Source organism: Gobio gobio, assembly GCF_949357685.1.
Source record: "Gobio gobio genome assembly, chromosome: 18".
NCBI lineage: Eukaryota > Metazoa > Chordata > Actinopteri > Cypriniformes > Gobionidae > Gobio > Gobio gobio.
The window spans coordinates 46,976,518-46,995,844 of record NC_137111.1 but is presented as its reverse complement, the minus strand read 5'-3'; the positions used below and the strand labels follow the sequence as shown (position 1 = coordinate 46,995,844).

The following is a 19,327-nucleotide window of genomic DNA, read 5'->3' as shown; positions in this document are numbered from 1 at the left end:
ATTCACAAATATTACACCATTTAAACATTACTAAAATACATACTGAGTCACTAAAACAATCTTTGTCATAGAATATATATTTATATCTATCCATTGTTGCTTTTAGTAAGACAAAGCTGGCACTAAATGATATTCAAAGTCACATGACACTCTTTAAACATTAAATAAAGCACATAAACACTACCTGAGATCATCATTGCCATGTTTTGTGTGACTTGAAACATGTAAGTAGTAGCAACTTTACAAGTCCGCTCGCTCTGATGTTAGCCTAGATACATGTGCGCTGTTATTAGACGCGTGTCTGTGTGGAGAGCGCGCTTTACTGCATGACATACAGGCGCCGGCGTTTGCATTTAACTTTAAAATATTTTGAGTCATTCAGGAGTAATGCAAACTGGAAAAGGCCTTCTTTTATTTCTGTAAGCTCACAATAACAACAAAACCTGCTTTTGTGAAATAATGAAAACAATCAGGATGCGCTTGATCTGCCGTCTCAGTGAACTTGAGCGTCACGAACTGAAACTCGGCGTATACTTGCCTCACAGACATCAGAAATATATCTATAGAGAGATTGAAATGTCTACGTTTAAATGAAGTGGAAAACAAATATTGTCAGATGATGTAATCCTGAAACGTGCAAATAGACGCGTCCACTGCGGAGATGAGACTAGGGCTGTACGATATTGAACAAAAATGCGATATGCAATACCTTGTTAAATAATGCGATATTCAATACTTAAATTTTCTCGATATATAAAAAATTATTTCAAACTTGAGAATGATACCATTTTTGTGTTTCACATTCTTTCTGGGAAAAGAAAGCATCGCTACAACTTCTGAAAGTGACCAGCAGTGTTTTAGCAAAAATTAATTTCACAAATCTGACAATATCATTTTAACATCAATGTAAACAAACAAAAAGAGACTGCAAGGAGTTGTTTTTCGCCAAGTTGAATAACTCTTTTTAACGTCAAGCAAGTCACATAAGTAACAGTCGTGTGCCCAGTCTATTCTCTGCTATATGCGTCGACCTAAAACGTACACTTTTCACAATGCTGAAGTAGCCTATTAAAATCCTTCAGATATTGCGTGCCGTTGCGATATGTACATTTGCGATATTTCGATATATTGTGCAGCTTTAAAGAGCACCTATCATGGAATTTTGAAATTTACCTTTCATGTAGTGTGTAACATAGATCTAAGTGAACAAAAACATCCTGCAAAGTTTTGAAATATGACAGTGCACCGTATATATAGTTATTTTCTTTCAAAAGTAAGAGTAGACTCGGAGTCATTTTTAAGAATCGTTAGAAGACCGAAGCTTTTTCTCTGACTAGATGACGTCAACTTGTCAAGTTATTTGAATACGATACGCCCACTTATTGCGCTCCAAGACGCCAGTGAAAACTAGAAAACATCATGGCCACGAGACCCTGTGTTCTGAAGCGCGACTCAAAAGCAAACTTCTTTCATCTGCCCAAGGATGAGCATTTGAAGACTAAGTGGCTTGAAGACAAACCATACATCGTCACGATTGTGTGTTTATTTAATCGTCAAATGTCTCTATTTGCATGTTTCGCGATCTCAGGAAGCTTTTATTATGGACTTCTATTATGGCACATGGTTCTTCTTCGTCTGTCTGTACATGGACTACATGTGCACAGAGCGCCCTCCGGCTGCCAGGATGATTGAAAACAACACATAAGAGACTCAATCGCTCATGATTAGGCTATAACTGCCCATTTTGAGGAAGTATTGAATAAAAAATACTCCTCTGTTTAGAAATTTGACACAGACATATGAGAATCTATCAATATGTCTCCTCATCTGCACACTTTTGAACTAAAAGCCCTGAGGGATGTTGATTTGTCGCGAGTCTTCGTGAGGAGAATAGAGGAGTTTTTTTATGAATGAGATCAGCTGAGGCTCATATTACAATCAAACAGTACCAACGCGGTTTTCATATTCATAACTCCTGACACATATTAACAAATTACTGTCACTATAAGACTTTGATGGGCGTTCCGTTTCCGAGAATATCTGCACAGACTATACCAATCACAACTGACTGGGTCATCGGACCAATCAGCGCAGATTAGCGTCACGTAAAGGCGGGGTTTTGAAAAGTCAATCACTAAAGGAATCATTTGAGAATCGCTGTCAAAACAGGTAAAAATAAATGCATATTATAAGAAAACTAAAGTCTTTTTTGTTATTGCATGCATGCAAAACTGTTGTTGGGGACTTCTAAAACAATATTTGGAACATTTTAAATGCCATGATAGGTGCTCTTTAATCTCTGCAGCCGAAAACGCACAAAACATGATCAATAAGTCTCATTGCTGTGGGGAGCTTTGTATTGCTTCAGCGCTGATTAGGTTATGTATTATATATAGGTAATTAGTGATTGTCAACTAATGGTTAGTGGGGCAGCCCTACTAACATTAAAAAAGTATCGTCCGATACCGATATGATGGCCGATATATCGTGCATCCCTAATTCTAATGTGCTGATCTGCTGCTCAAGAAACATTTCTGATTATTACAGTTGTGCTGCTTCGTATTTTTGTGGATGAATTTTGTTCAGGATTCTTTAATGAATAGTTTAAAAGAACAGCATTTATTTGAAAAACCTTGCTGAATAAAACCTGTAGCTGATTGTGAGTCCGGCGCTGTTTTTGTGGAAAAATGATCTCTTCGAATCTGTGATTTTTGGGTGTTCAGTTTTTGTTTTGAGCGACTCAGGTGTGACTTTGAAGCTCAGTCGAGCGATGGACTGACTAGTCAAGCTCTGCCACTGCTGCCCAAGTGTTTCCCGGCGCTTCCTGCTCTCTCATATCATGCCTTTAGTGTTCTGCTGTGTTTTTGTGAGATGATGTGTGGATGAGAACAGACCCTGATGCTCAGATCATGTCGAGCCTTGTGCCTGGCTAGGGTTGGGAATCGAGAAGCTGTTCTGTTCTCTATTATTTTAGTTTTATAAATGACAATATAATGGAGACATGTTTTGAAACCGGCGGAAACGACAAGCGTGGAATAAAGCCGCACATACCAGCCTCTAGGGGTGTAACGGTACACGCATTCGTACCGAACCGTTTCAGTACAGGGCTTTCGCTACAGTGCACATGTGTACCGAACCGTTCAGAATGCAATCTTTAACAGTCGGCTTGTTTTACGTGTGGAACTATGAGTTCACACACAAACATATGAAGTATTCAGTCCATTTTATTACGAAATGCAAACGATAAATGCCGTTTTGACGCTCTTTAATGTGACGCGACTGATCACTGTATAGGCGAGTGAACGCGATCGACCATCTCTAGTCAAAGAATAAACATGAATGAACATCTGAAGGTATGTTGAGGATACACACTTACTGAAACACATCATATGTGGTGTAAGCGCTCAATCAGTGTTTCAACGGCGGAAAGACGTCAATAAAACAGCTTGAGAACAAAGTCACGCAGCATCACATGACCTCAGAAGTCATTCAGTGTCCACAGCTGTGAGTTCACTAGAGAAATCAACTCTTTCACTGAATATATGACCTATATTAGCCGTTATATTCATTTTATTCATCTGAACCTGTTACTGATGTCTGGATTATTAATGTGTTTTAAATTAATCTGTCATGAAAATGACAGCCACTGTGTATAAATACATAAAAATTTATAAAAAACATAATTTTATAATTAGATTTAGAAAGTAATGCAAAAACTGCCTAATGTGAAGTTTACTTGTTTGCATGATTATTATATCTAAACATGAAGAGCAGCTGAGTTTAGGCCAATAGTTTGGGCTCTGTCCTTTATTATTATAGTAATGTGAAGTAAGGGCTCCCTATAGTTTACAGCAATATCTTTAAGAAACTTTTAGCTATAATTGAATTAATTTAAGGACAGACACAATTTATTCAGTAAACACTGTTTAATTTTAAAAAAGCTATTTTATATTTAGTTTTCTCTCCCCTGCTGTACTGAACCATCAGTTTTGTGTACCGTTACTGTGCGTTCACACCAGACGTGACTTGCGCAAATAAATTGCGCTATTCGCACATAGTTGGACGCTTGAACATTTTGAGTTTCCTCGCGTCATTTGCGCGTGACATTCACTTCACAGCAGATGCAAATTCACATCATGGGAGGGGCTCGTCTCGTCTCGTTGCGAAATGACTGACATGGATTGTTTTAAAATACGGTGAATAAGCTCAATTTGCCGGCTTTAGCTAGCTTGTAGTCTCAATAGGGTGAATTCAGGGTGATTGGGACACTTTTTCCGAGTCATCTCAATGGCAAAAAGTGTCCCAATCCCCCTGAAATCACTCTATGTAGAGCTCAAACTGAGTAAAGAGCGTTTTTTATAACATATCAGACTGTCCGACCTCCTCACTCACTTTCTTCCAAGCAAGATCCTTTTTATCCCTGTTTCTATAAAGTACGTACAGCTCCGGGTATCCACATATGATCCTCGTTGTTGTCACTACTTAGAGCAAGCTCCTGATTGGTTAACGCGGCGCGAATATCCGCCAAAGTTCAGATTTTTCAACTCAAACGCTCAATTCGCGCCGAGGTTGCTGTTTTTGGCTTATGCCTACCAACCCAACGTCGGATCGGAACAGTTGCGATACACAGTGTGGACACTAGATCAGATTCCCATCGGATTTGGACTGACAGTCTGAACGAGGCTTAAATGAACCAAGTCAAAATTGTAAAAGGAACGGAACTAAAAAAATGTACGATTCCCAGCTCTACTCCAAATCTGCTAAAAGTTGCACTGACTCTAATTTGAAGCGTTTGGATGCACATGTAACTTCTGCCTTTTGAGATTAAACTTGCCTCACTAATCTCCCTCGCGTAGCTGTGATCCGATTATTCAGCTGGTTTTCACAGATGCTTTCTTGTCATCCTGCAGTGGTGGTTTTCCCCTTCATGTTGTGTATTGAATCACATAACTATGTGGATCCAGGGTCCTGCCTAGCACCAGCTCAGTTGTCGCATCACTAGTTGAGTCGTCTGCTAACTAACCAGGGTTGTTTCTCGGTGGAGCTGTATGAAGTGAAGCGGGAGAGTTCAGTGTGCTAACTGTCTAACGTGGCTTCCTCTCTGCTCTCTAACGTGATTGTGATTTGCCCCTTTGCTGAGCTTCGCTGTGCCCTCTTGCTGCACTCTGACCCTTTCCCTGTCACACACACACACACACACACACACTTCTTGAACTCAAGTTCAAAGTCACATTTGAAATATCTTACTCGCCCTCATGTTGGTCTAAACCTGTATGACCTTATTCCTTCTGTGAAACACTAAAGGAGACGTTTAGCTGAATGTTCATATAATGACCACAGGCTGTCAAGCTCTAAAAAAAGATTTAAAAAACAATATTAATATTAGCATAACGCTAGCTGTGTAGTACAGGTTTGCTGATTAGCATCGGTGGTTAGTGCCCAATGGGAGATGCCGTAACCACACCATAATGAGGCAAATGCATCTTTCTCCATTCACTGCCATTTAAACATGGTTATGTGTTCTGAGAAAATAACATAAAAATCACTTATATTTTGTTATATTGTTTATGTTTAACTAAAATATTTATTATTTTTTACATATATATATAATAAATAACAATTATCGTGGATTGATTCACTATTTATTTTTTGTCATATTTTAAGTTTTATTTCTATTTATTTAATATATACTGTATATTATTAATATATTATACATGATAAAACATGATAAAAAATAATTAATACTTTTATACTAGTGAAACATGCATTATACATATATATTTTTAATTATAATTTTGTATCATAATTTCTAACATTTTTATTGTGTATATATTATTTATTATTTATTATATAATTTTTTATTTTTTTTTATTTTTTTATTATACAATTTTAAATACATATGATATATATTTTGTTATATTATATACTAAAATATGTATTATTTTTACAGATATATATATATATGTATATATATATTACATTTAAAAATTATTGTAGATTCACTAGTATTCAATGATTTATTGTTTATCATATTTTTTATGTATATATTACATTTAAAAATTATTGTAGATTCACTAGTGTTCAATGATTTATTGTTTATCATATTTTTTATTTATATATTACATTTAAAAATTATTGTAGATTCACTAGTGTTCAATGATTTATTGTTTATCATATTTTTATGTATATATTACATTTAAAAATTATTGTAGATTCACTAGTGTTCAATGATTTATTGTTTATCATATTTTTTATGTATATATTACATTTAAAAATTATTGTAGATTCACTAGTATTCAATGATTTATTGTTTATCATATTTTTTATGTATTTTTAATATACATTATATTATTCATATATTATACATGATAAAATAATAATTAAAATAATGAATAGTTTTATACTTAAACAAGTACATTATATAATTTGTCATATATTTAACTTATTTTATTATATATACAGATTGAAATATAGAAGAAAAAAATATATATATATATGAAATATATAACCTATACAGAAATTGTTGAAGTTTCACCAGTAATTGTTTATTTATATATATATATTATAAATTGTATTATTTTTTTTGATAGAATTTAGAATGAACAACAAAATTATTTAAATAAAATGAATTAAAAAATGGAAATAATGAATAGTTTTTTGCTAGTAAAACATTACAATAATTTAGAATAATAATACATTTTTAATCATATTTAATTATATAAAAAATCGAAATAATTATATATGTGTTATTATAGAGGCTAACATATAAAACATGTTTCATATATATATATATATAAATCAATTATATTATGATTTTTTTGATAGAACTTCGAATCGACCTGTAATATATTCCGCCCGATCAGTGTCGTCCAATCAGTGATGTCGTTTTCCTCCAGCTCTAGAGTGATTTGTCACATGACGCTCACAGTTGTGTCAACTGCCTTGCAGACGGATGGTTGTCTTCATCCAGATTTTATGGACGTATTTGGTATTTCTGCGTGGAATCATCCAAGTCGGACTGCAGAGAAGAGTTTGAGTAGATGACAACTTGGTACACAAAACCGTATGGCTTCAGATTGAGGACGCTTATTTAGTTCAGTCTTTTTTTGGAGCTTGACAGCCAATGCTTTCATTCTATGGCAAGAACAGCTTGAGATTCTTCAGACGGAAGAGACACAGGTTTCATGAGGGTGAGTAAACGATGACAGAAGATTCAGACATGTAAACCAATCAGGCAGTTTTAGTTCATATATTCCAGGTTGAGGTTCAGACAGCCGGCTGATGACCCCATAATGCCTTCCTCCTCCTCCTCCTCCTCCTCCGACGACGACGGCGACGATCCGACAGGGAAAGATGAGGAGAAGTAGAGTTAGAAGCACTAGGCTGAGACAGCGAGCTTTTGGGGAGGGCGGTTGTGGGGAAGCCTAGGGCCAGGAAACAGGAAGTACTGAATTGTCTTTCTTGCAGGGATGTCAGCAGTCAGGAGTGGGAGGAAGGGGAGGAGTTTGAGTGTTACCCTCCTGGGATGAAGGTGCAGGTGAGGTATGGGCGAGGCCGCAATCAGAAGACGTACGAAGCCACTGTGAAAGAGTCAGACCTGGAGGGGGGAGAGGTGCTCTACCTGGTGCACTACTGTGGCTGGAACGTCAGGTAAGGCAGGACCCTGGGAACTCACGCCTCTTTTGTTTGCATTTACCAACAACCCGGAGTTAGAGAGTCTGGTGCATATGGAGTTTTTGTAGGCCAAAACCTGGAAACGAGCATTTCATTGATGGAACTTCATCGTCAGGAAAGTCAGTCGAGGGGCTTTTGAACGGGTTAAATGCCTGACTTAAGGTCTGTGGTGAACACGAGATATTCTACCACATAAAATACGTCTTGTGATGTTGTCAGGGACATTAAACATCATCACGCCGAACAAAAAGACTCATTATGCAATGTTTTTTAAAGTAAGACTGAAGGAGTTGTCGAAACGTAACGGTGTTGAAGTCGTGCGACTGTGTTGTATTTAGGCTTCATTATCATGATGAACAGACGGTGTAAGAATCATACACTTTTGTTGGTGCTTATAATCCAAAAGCCAGTGGAAGCAGTGATGCGGACGTACGGGTTGGCCTACAAAAATACATTATCACTGCAGCGCTCTTTTGCAGACAAGTGACCAACCACAGCTTTTTTGTTTTTAACATGTGGAAATGTGTTTAAATAATGCAGTGGATGCAAATTAGTAGGAAATGTGGGTACTGATTATTTCACTGGTGTAATGGATGTCTAGGTCACTAATAAGTGCCTCAAAACTTTGAGTGCCTTTCAAAGATTTGATGCACTGATCTGGAAAACTTTGGCTTGTAATGTGACGCTGGTACTTTGTGAACACAGCTTGCCGGATTGAAAAAGTGCTTTCTAGTTTTGTGTGCAACGTGCATCAGGCGGAGTGTGTGTGTGATCGGAGTGTGTGTCTGAGATAGGGCTGTGCGATTTAATCATTGGTTTGATTTCGATTTTGGCTTCCAGTGATTACAAAAACGTGATACAAACCTTCCTTTCCTTCACAGCGGTGCGCTTTCGTTCCTCCATAAGCCTTAACTTAACATCAAAATCAGCCGAAGTGAGTGTTGTAAAATGCAGGCTACGGTTGCTAAACTGCGGGACATGTTTGATATTAAACATTGTTATTAAAAGTGTATTAAAGGGGTTAGTTCACCCAAAAATGAAAATTATTCCATGATTTACTCACTCTCAAGTCATCCTAGGTGTATATGACATTCTTATTTCAGACGGATACAACCGGAGTTATATTAAAAATGTCCTGGCTCTTCCAAGCTTTATAATGCTCGTTTATGAAGTCCATAAGCGTGCATCTATCCATCATAAAAGTGCATCCATCCATCATAAAAGTGCATCCATCCATCATAAAAGTGCATCCATCCATCATAAAAGGGCATCTATCCATCATAAAAGTGCATCTATCCATCATAAAAGTGCATCCATCCATCATAAAAGTGCATCTATCCATCATAAAAGTGCATCTATCCATCATAAAAGTGCATCTATCCATCATAAAAGTGCATCCATCCATCATAAAAGTGCATCCATCCATCATAAAAGTGCATCTATCCATCATAAAAATGCATCCATCCATCATAAAAGTGCATCCATCCATCATAAAAGTGCATCTATCCATCATAAAAGTGCATCCATCCATCCACCATAAAAGTGCATCCATCCATCATAAAAGTACATCCATCCATCATAAAAGTACATCTATCCATCATGAAAGTGCATCTATCCATCATAAAAGTACATCCATCCATCATAAAAGTGCATCTATCCATCATAAAAGTACATCCATCCATCATAAAAGTGCATCTATCCATCATAAAAGTGCATCTATCCATCATGAAAGTGCATCTATCCATCATAAAAGTACATCCATCCATCATAAAAGTGCATCTATCCATCATAAAAGTACATCCATCCATCATAAAAGTACATCTATCCATCATGAAAGTGCATCTATCCATCATAAAAGTACATCCATCCATCATAAAAGTGCATCTATCCATCATAAAAGTACATCCATCCATCATAAAAGTACATCTATCCATCATGAAAGTACATCCATCCATCATAAAAGTACATCCATCCATCATAAAAGTACATCTATCCATCATGAAAGTGCATCTATCCATCATAAAAGTGCATCTATCCATCATAAAAGAGCATCTATCCATCATAAAAGTGCATCCATCCATCATAAAAGAGCATCTATCCATCATAAAAGAGCATCTATCCATCATAAAAGTGCATCCATCCATCATAAAAGTACATCTATCCATCATAAAAGTGCATCTATCCATCATAAAAGTACATCCATCCATCATAAAAGTACATCTATCCATCATGAAAGTGCATCTATCCATCATAAAAGTACATCCATCCACCATAAAAGTGCATCCATCCATCATAAAAGTACATCCATCCATCATAAAAGTACATCTATCCATCATGAAAGTGCATCTATCCATCATAAAAGTACATCCATCCATCATAAAAGTGCATCTATCCATCATAAAAGTACATCCATCCATCATAAAAGTACATCTATCCATCATGAAAGTGCATCTATCCATCATAAAAGTACATCCATCCATCATAAAAGTACATCTATCCATCATGAAAGTGCATCTATCCATCATAAAAGTACATCTATCCATCATAAAAGTGCATCTATCCATCATAAAAGTACATCCATCCATCATAAAAGTACATCTATCCATCATGAAAGTGCATCTATCCATCATAAAAGTACATCCATCCACCATAAAAGTGCATCCATCCATCATAAAAGTACATCCATCCATCATAAAAGTACATCTATCCATCATGAAAGTGCATCTATCCATCATAAAAGTACATCTATCCATCATGAAAGTGCATCTATCCATCATAAAAGTACATCCATCCATCATAAAAGTGCATCTATCCATCATAAAAGTGCATCCATCCATCATAAAAGTACATCCATCCATCATAAAAGTACATCCATCCATCATAAAAGTACATCTATCCATCATGAAAGTGCATCCATCCTTAATAAAAGTGCATCTATCCATCATATAACTGCTCCACGCGGCTCTGATGGTTAATAAAGGCCTTCTGAAGCGAAATGGCGCATTTGTGTAAGAAAAATATCCTTGACGCATGCATACTGACGAACGCAGAAGCGCAGAGGATAGAGCAAAACAAAACACCGGTCATGAATTAGAGTCTAAAACGATCATTTTTAGAGAGAAATGGCGAAGGATTTCACTTTAAGAGAAGAGGAGCGTGAGTTTGTTGCCCAGCCCAATCCACGGGAGACGTCAAAGCGTGCGATGCTCCTGTACGTCAGGGGTCACTCTTTCACCGTAAGTCGACTCGCATACCGCTGACCGCCGGAAGCTGGTTATTTTAGTCTATTAAGTTTTAAATATGGATATTTTTCTTACACAAACGCGCCACTTCGCTTCAGAAGGCCTTTATTAACCCCCCGGAGCCGTGTGGAGCAGTTATATGATGGATAGATGCACTTCTTTTTGGACATAAAAAATGGACTTAATGATTTTATTCGTCTGAAAGAAGAATGTCATATACACTGAGGATGACTTGAGGGGGAGTAAATCATGGGCTAATTTTCATTTTTGGGTGAACTAACCTTTTAAGCTACAAAAGAGAAGCGGCTTCCTGTGTGCGCACTCGGAGTCTGAGCCGAACGTAGAGAAGCAAACGGGCTTTGGATGCATGCCAAAACGCCTACACACAAAAATGTCAAAATGCTTTTTTGGAGAGTATTCACGTAAACACGTAATATGTCTTAAAGGGTTAGTTTACCCAAAAATGACATTTCAGTCATTATAACTCGCCCTAATGTTGTTCCAAAACTGTAAGAGCTTCATCATCTTCAGACACAAATGAAGATATTAGTGATGAAATCCAAGAGCTCTCTGACCCTCCATAGACAGCAGTTTAATTAACTCTTTCAAAGCCCAGACAGGAAGTAAAGACATCGTTAAAAAAGTCCATGTGACTCCAGTGGTTAAACCTTAATGTTATGAAGCGATGAGAATACTTTTTGTGCGCAAAAACAAACAAAAATAATGACTTAATTCAACAATGTCTTCTCTCTTTTTTACTGTCTTATGGGCTATTCACACAGTGCAGCGCTTCTGGGGTCTACAGCAGACCAGCGGCTCACCATTGGCTGAGCACCACATCCATGTGTGACACAGAAGAGAAGAGATTGTTGAATAAAGTTATTTATTATTGTTATTTTTGTTTGCTTTTTGGCGCATGAAAAGTATTCTCGTCGCTTGATAACATTAATGTTGAACCACTGGAGTGGGCTTGCTGTGATAGTCGGTGTTGACTGTGTTCAGGCTCAACAACACTTTCCCACCGTGGCACCGCCCCCACTGTCTTTTTTTATAGCTAGTAATAAAATAATTTAGTTCAGTTAGAGAACAGACAATTAAAAACTGAACGTGTCTGCTCAATACAGCGTGAGCCGAACGAGAGTCGCGGCACAAACGCAGCAGGAGTCAGATCTCAAGATGACGGCGGAAGATTTGGTTTCAAAGCAAAATGTAAAAGTGCCTATTTAAAGGATTAGTTCACTTTCAAATAAACTTTTGCTTATAATTTACTCACCCCCTTGTCATCCAAGATATCCATGTCTTTCTGTCTTCAGTCGAAAAGAAATGAAGATTTTTGATGAAAAGATTTCAGGATATTTCTCCATATAATGGAAGTCAATGCCCTCTAAACGGTTCAAGGTCCAAATGAGAGGTTCAGTACAGCTTCAAAAGGGCTTTAAACCACATCAAACGGTACCAGACGATCAATAAGGGTCTTATCTAGCCAAACGATCAGTCTTTTTTTTTTTATTCGTTCATTCACGGCCGCATATTTGCTAATTCACAGCCGCTCTGTCGTTCATTCACGGCCGCACATTCGTTCATTCACGGCCGCTCTGTTGTTCATTCACGGCCGCATATTCGTTCATTCACGGCCGCTCTGTCGTTCATTCACGGCCGCGCATTCGTTCATTCACGGACGCTCTGTCGTTCATTCACGGCCGCATATTCGTTCATTCACGGCCGCATATTCGTTCATTCACGGCCGCATATTTGCTAATTCACAGCCGCTCTGTCGTTCATTCACGGCCGCATATTCGTTCATTGACGGCTGCATATTCGTTCATTCACGGCCGCATATTCGTTCATTCACGGCAGCATATTCGTTCATTCACGGCCGCATATTTGCTAATTCACAGCCGCTCTGTCGTTCATTCACGGCCGCATATTCGTTCATTCAAGGCCGCTCTGTTGTTCATTCACGGCCGCACATTCGTTCATTCACGGCCGCACATTCGTACATTCATGGCCGCACATTCGTTCTTTCACGGCCGCTCTGTTGTCCATTCACGGCCGCACATTCGTTCATTCACGGCCGCTCTGTCGTTCATTCACGGCCGCATATTCGTTCATTCACGGCCGCTCTGTCGTTCATTCACGGCCGCACATTCGTTCATTCACGGCCGCTCTGTCGTTCATTCACGGCCGCACATTCGTTCATTCACGGCCGCTCTGTTGTCCATTCACGGCCGCACATTCGTTCATTCACGGCCGCTCTGTCGTTCATTCATGGCCGCTCTGTCGTTCATTCACGGCCGCATATTCGTTCATTCACGGCCGCATATTCATTCATTCACAGCCGCATATTCGTTCATTCACGGCCGCTCTGTCGTTCATTCACGGCCGCACATTCGTTCATTCACAGCCGCATATTCGTTCATTCACGGCCGCTCTGTCGTTCATTCACGGCCGCACATTCGTTCATTCACAGCCGCATATTCGTTCATTCACGGCCGCTCTGTCGTTCATTCACGGACGCGCATTCGTTCATTCATTCACGGCCGCTCTGTCGTTCATTCACGGCCGCGCATTCGTTCATTCACGGCCGCTCTGTCGTTCATTCACGGCCACGCATTCGTTCATTCACGGCCGCTCTGTCGTTCATTCACGGCCGCTCTGTCGTTCATTCACGCCCGCTATGTCGTTCATTCACAGTGCATGTCCACTGGCGTGTTTTCAGTTTATTCCTATGGAAGATTTTCATTGAAAGCACTCGCTTTGCTCCACACCGTTATGAATGCCAGAGCGGCCTTGTGCATTTTACTTTCAGTTTAGAATTAGCTATTTAAAAGCCCCTGCCGGTAACGCCAGTATTACCGGTGTTGTCACGTGTTGATTAACCGGTGGGAAAATGTCCTCACCGTCACATCCCTACACTGGAGTGACATGGACTACTTTAATGATATCTTTACTACATTTCTGGGCCTTGAAAGTGGTTGTGTTGTTGTCTGAAGCTCTCGGATTTCATCACTAATCTACATTTGTGTTCTGAAGACGAACGAAGGTCTTATGGGTTTGGAACGACATGAGGGTGAGGAATTAATGACAGAAATTTCATTTTTGAGTGACCTAACCCTTTAAGTAAACGTACACAGTTGAGAAAGCATCGTATATTGGATCCGTGCATTCACTCTTAAAGTGACAGCAGCCTAATAAACCTTCTGCTGTCTGTCATTAATGATCATCAAACAACACATGACAAAATCCCTCACTGATCTTAAGTAGCTTTAACAAGGATAATTCTGTATTTAATGTGTACAGTAAGAGTATGCCGTGTTGTTTTACGTTTGATTATTACATTTTTGCTTTAGGCTATTAGTTGTCTGAATACTGTGAAATAAGACTTGGTCATATCGCCCACCAATGATCATGATTTCAATATTGACCCAGAAAAAAATCACGATTATGATTTTTGCCATAATCGAGCAGTCCTAGTCCGAGACATATCGTCCTGTGGAAACGGTTCAGCTTAGTGATGGACTAAAACAGCCTCTTATTACCATCTTTGAGCCAGAGGAAGAACGTTGGATGATAGAAATAAGTCAAGTGTGCTTTAATTTAGAAATGTATTTGGCATTTATTTTAATATTCGATGCATTACAGACCTTTTGGCTTCTTTTCTGTGCCTGAGAGGTTGATCAGAAACGAATAAAGCGTGAAAGTACGTACACTGCCATTGACTTGACTGCAGTGACCCGTATGAGGAGGTGGAGAGCGATCCGCTAGCATTCCCTCAATTCATCTCAATGGCAGGTCTTCAGCCGCCACAGCGAACTACACAATCTGCATGTTGCCATCTTTGCTCAGTTCTGGATTTGTCTCTCATTAAAAACGAATGATTTCTGGGAGTTTTGCCATTGCAGATTGTTGTCGGTATGCTTTACCCTTTAGACTAGGACAGAAATCAATGATCAGTTATCATGACATGCTCAAGTTTAACTTCTCAGATTTGGGTCAAGTTTGTTTGTGTTGTGTGGATATTTCTGAGAAGCTGATTTCCGTGTTGCTGACAGAAATAGAGCAGGTCCTTCTGAACATCCTGCGGCAGCTTTGATGGTTTAGTATATTGTCTCTGTTTTGCAGTGGCTACGTTTACATGGACACTTTTTGTTTCAATTGGAATGAATGAAATCTCTTTATCTCTTTATATTGTGCAGTTGTGCAGTGTCATTATTTGAACATTGCAGTTCATAATTGCAACAAGACGCAGAGTTTTATTAGTTTTGGAGACGTATTAATTAGTAAATGTTGACCAATCTTTCTCTCTTAACAGGTATGACGAGTGGATCAAAGCTGACAAGATTGTCAGACCAGCCAATAAGAACGTCCCCAAAATAAAGCACCGCAAAAAAATAAAGGTATAGTCTGATTTTCTCTCTGATTTGTTTAGCACATGAACACACTACCGTTCAAATGTTTGGGGTCACTATGCTTTAAAATAAGTCTCTTCTGCTCACCAAAGCTGAATTTATTTGATCAAAAATACAGTAAAAATTGTGAAATATTATTCCAGTGTAAATCATCTGTTCTCTATGTGAATATATAATAAAGTGTAATTTATTCCTGTGATCAAAGCTGAATTTATCATCATTACTCCAGTCTTCAGTGTCACATGATCCTTCACTAATCATTCTAATATGAGGATTTGGTGCTCAAGAAACATTTATGATGATAATCAATGTTGAAAACAGTTCATATTTCTGTGGAAACCGTCATGCATTTTATTTCTCAGGATTCTTTGATGAATAGAAAGTTCAAAAGAACAGCATTTATGTGAAATATAAATCTTTTGTAACATTATAAATGTCTTTACTGTCACTTTTGATCAGTTTAATGCATCCTTGATGATTAAAAGTATTAATTTATTTCTCAAAAAAATTTTTTTACTTTTGAACGGCAGTGTATATTCATATTTAGAGGAGCTACACTGTTAATTTGCCGTCTTTGTTTAATGACAGAATAAAGCAGAGCGGGAAAGAGACCGAATAGAGAGACTGACGGACAGAGAGGATCTTCCTTCATCCAGAAATCGCATCAATCGGTTGTCCAAACTGAACTCTGGCAGTGATGTCTTCTCAAAGATGGACGAGTCAGGTGATGATGAACGAAACCAGCAAACGCCCGTCAAGCCCATCGAGATCACATCCATTCTCAACGGCCTCCCCGGTACCTTTATATTCACAGTGCATTGATACGAGTCGTAGAATATGCCATATTTTTGAAGGTAAAGTGTGCAATTTGTCAACACTAAAAAGGTTCCTCAGATCCTGTCCTGCAGAGTTTAGCTCAAACCCTGATCAAACTCGCCTCCCTGTGATTTTCAGGTGATCCTGAAGACCTTGGTTCGCTTGCTCAGGTGTGTTTTGATCAGGGTTGGAGCTAAACTCTCCAGGGCATTGACCATCCAGCGCAAGATTTGAGGAAGCCTGGTTTAGAGTCACCCATTGGTCCTGATGGGTGAAAGTCACTTGGTCTGTTTGTTGTAGCAGCCTGACATCTGTGTGTGTACAGACAGTGGCAGAAGGAATAGTAATGTGAGGCGTTTGCGAAACATCTTTGGAAAAACTCATTTTACTTCCATTTTGTGCCACCATTGTTTGAGAAAATGCACACTTCACCTTTAACAGAGCTCCTGAGTGACCAAATAGTCACGTTCTGCAACCTTTTTTTTCCCTTGCTGGTGCGACTAAATTTTGTTAGAGGTGGCACTGGTGTCCAACTGATGAGAGCTGCCATTTCTGTTACACATGAGAAACATCAAACGGCAAACGAAACAAAAGTGGGACAGATCCGCACTACAATAGACAGCGCAGCACAACTGATCTCGATCACGTGACACCGTTACTTCACAGCGCTGGAGATCCAGTGAGAAAGTGTTTGAATTCACCACAGAATTACTAACATCGCTACTGATATCAGATCAAACAGCGCTGACGTGCAAACCAGGAGAAACATTGAAACATTCAGGGGTTTCAGTGACAAATCACCAACATTCACCATGATTTACTGTAGTTACACCGCATGGTATTGTGGAAGAAATAGCTTTTTGACATTATTCATCTCAGGGTTCAAACCTTTGAGAGGGAAATTCAAGCACTTTCAAGAGCTTCACACTCTTTCCAGCACTTCAAAGCTCTAAATATTAGGGATGCCACAATTCTCAATATAATATTGAACCGTTCGGTACGGCATTCACGGTTCAATACGAGCTTGTGAATTGCGTTTTTTTCGGTTTCGCATTTTTAATTAATTATTTTTCTACAAATTCTATAATTTGCCTCCATCCCAACACTGAACAACGCGTCATACATTCACATCACACGTTAGTGGTAGAGTTATACTCACGGAACACTATAGTTAAACTTATTCACAATCACGAAAGTTCATTATTTGCATGCGTTTTAAAGCCTTGCCGGTTTCATTCGCGTGCATACGCACTAAAAGCCTGTCAAACACGTGAATACTGAACTAAGTAGTCGTCTTACTGCGCTAATACTGTCAAATACACACAAGGTTAACATAAACAGTCAATCGGCGTAAACAAAATCGCCGTGTGTCTGTATATTAGATGCGTGCAGGTCTTAAACTGACAGCAGCGCAGCCTATAGTGAACACGCTGTCCTTAAAGGGACAGTTCACCTATAAAATTAAGTCATTATTTACTCACTCTAATATTGTTTCAAACCTGTATTCATTTCTCGATGACAGAATTTTCATTTTTGAGTGAACTATCCCTTTAATGTCAATACAACAACAAAAGACAAAGAGAAAATCACTCACTGCTCTTGACTGAAAAACTAATACAGTAGCTTTAATAAGAATCAGTGTATATCTTATAGTGAAGTCTATGTAGTGTTTTATTTTTACATTCATTCATTCAATTTCATACTTAAATGCTGCTGTACAGCTCTGAGCTGCCAGTATAAATCTTTATATATGTTTATTTTATATTATCCAATACACCAGGAATGTGTACAAGGGTTTTTTTTTAAGTAAAGTTTTAAGTTTAAGTAAGGTTTTTCAATTCTTTTAAGTAAATTAAAGAAAGAAAGAGTATTGCAATAAAAAAATAGTATTTTTTCTCTTTAACATCTTGCTGTTCCTGTCGCCTAAGAATAGAATAGCAAAAAATGTATGTGGCAAGCCATCAGAACCGAACTGAACCGAAAACTGGTTAAAAACCGAGGTATGTATTGAACCGTGGACTAACTGTATTGTTGCATCCCTACTAAATATTATCCAATTTTAATGTTATTTATTTTTTATGTGATGATTTGTAAAACTAAAAGTTTAAAGGTGTAGGAAAACCAACACTGTGGCAAACGAGCACTTTTGTATAAAGGGATAGTTCACCCAAAAATGAAAATGTGATGTTTATCTGCTTACCCACTGGGCATCCAAGATGTAGATGTGTTTGTTTCTTCAGCAGAACACAAATTAAGATTTTTAACTCCAGCCGTTGCAGTGTGCCAGTCGTATAATGCATGTCAATGGTAACATCATCTATGAGAGTAAAAAAAAACATACACAGACAAATCCAAATTAAACCCCGCGGCTCGTGTTGATAAATTGATGTCTTAAGACACGAAATGATCCATTTGTGTGAGAAACCGAACAGTTTTTATATCATTTTTAACCTCAAATACAACACTGAGTGCACCATCACTGCCTGTAAGTGAGGTCAAATTACACAATATGGCGTAGAGATACACGAGAGAGATCACTTCCGCCGTTTGTATCCCATTGAGATACGCTATATTGTGAACATTTGACCTCACTCGCCAGAAGAACCGCTCGCGGTTTTTGTACATAGTGTTGTATTTGAGGTAAAAAATGATATAAATACTGTTCGGTTTCTCACACAAACCGATCGTTTAGTTTCTTAAGACATTAATGTATCATCACGAGCCGCAGGGTTAAATATGGATTCGTATGTCTATGTTGTTTACTCTTATTGCTCTCATACTGTAAAATGTGAACATTGACATGCATTATATGACTGGCACACTGCAACCGTTTGAGTTAAAAATCTTAATTTGTGTTCTGCTGAAGAAACAAACACACCTACATCTTGGATGCCCTCGAGGTAAGCAGATCACATCAACTATCCCTTTAAAAAAAGACATGAAATGACCACTATAACAGGTAGATGGCGGCTGAGGCGCAATTATTGCATTATTAGCAATTTCCACTCCCCAAAGTCTCATGAAAAAAAAAAAATCTTCAAATTTTGACTTAATTACCCAGAAAGCAAGTAAAGACCTGCTTTTATAATCACTGAAGCTGTCAGTCAGTTCAGTGTGAGACAATACAAGTGCATTTAATAAGAGTAGAATATTTACATTTTCCCTGGTTTTTGCACATTACTGTTG

At 38.3% G+C, this 19,327-nt stretch overlaps 1 protein-coding gene across 4 annotated transcripts in view; it reads left to right on the top strand.

Annotated features, from left to right (window-relative positions):
• Positions 1-19,327, top strand: part of arid4b (AT-rich interaction domain 4B) — a 168,525-nt gene that overhangs the window by 135,454 nt on the left and 13,744 nt on the right. For 2 of the 4 annotated variants that reach the window (XM_079843602.1, XM_079843601.1), the window contains exons 17-19: positions 7,468-7,650; positions 15,229-15,313; positions 15,914-16,121. In XM_079843602.1, the coding sequence (XP_079699728.1) occupies positions 7,468-7,650; positions 15,229-15,313; positions 15,914-16,121 (476 nt within the window). The remainder of the gene's footprint in view (positions 1-7,467; positions 7,651-15,228; positions 15,314-15,913; positions 16,122-19,327) is intronic. The other 2 variants (XM_079843603.1, XM_079843604.1) reach the window with 2 other exon arrangements.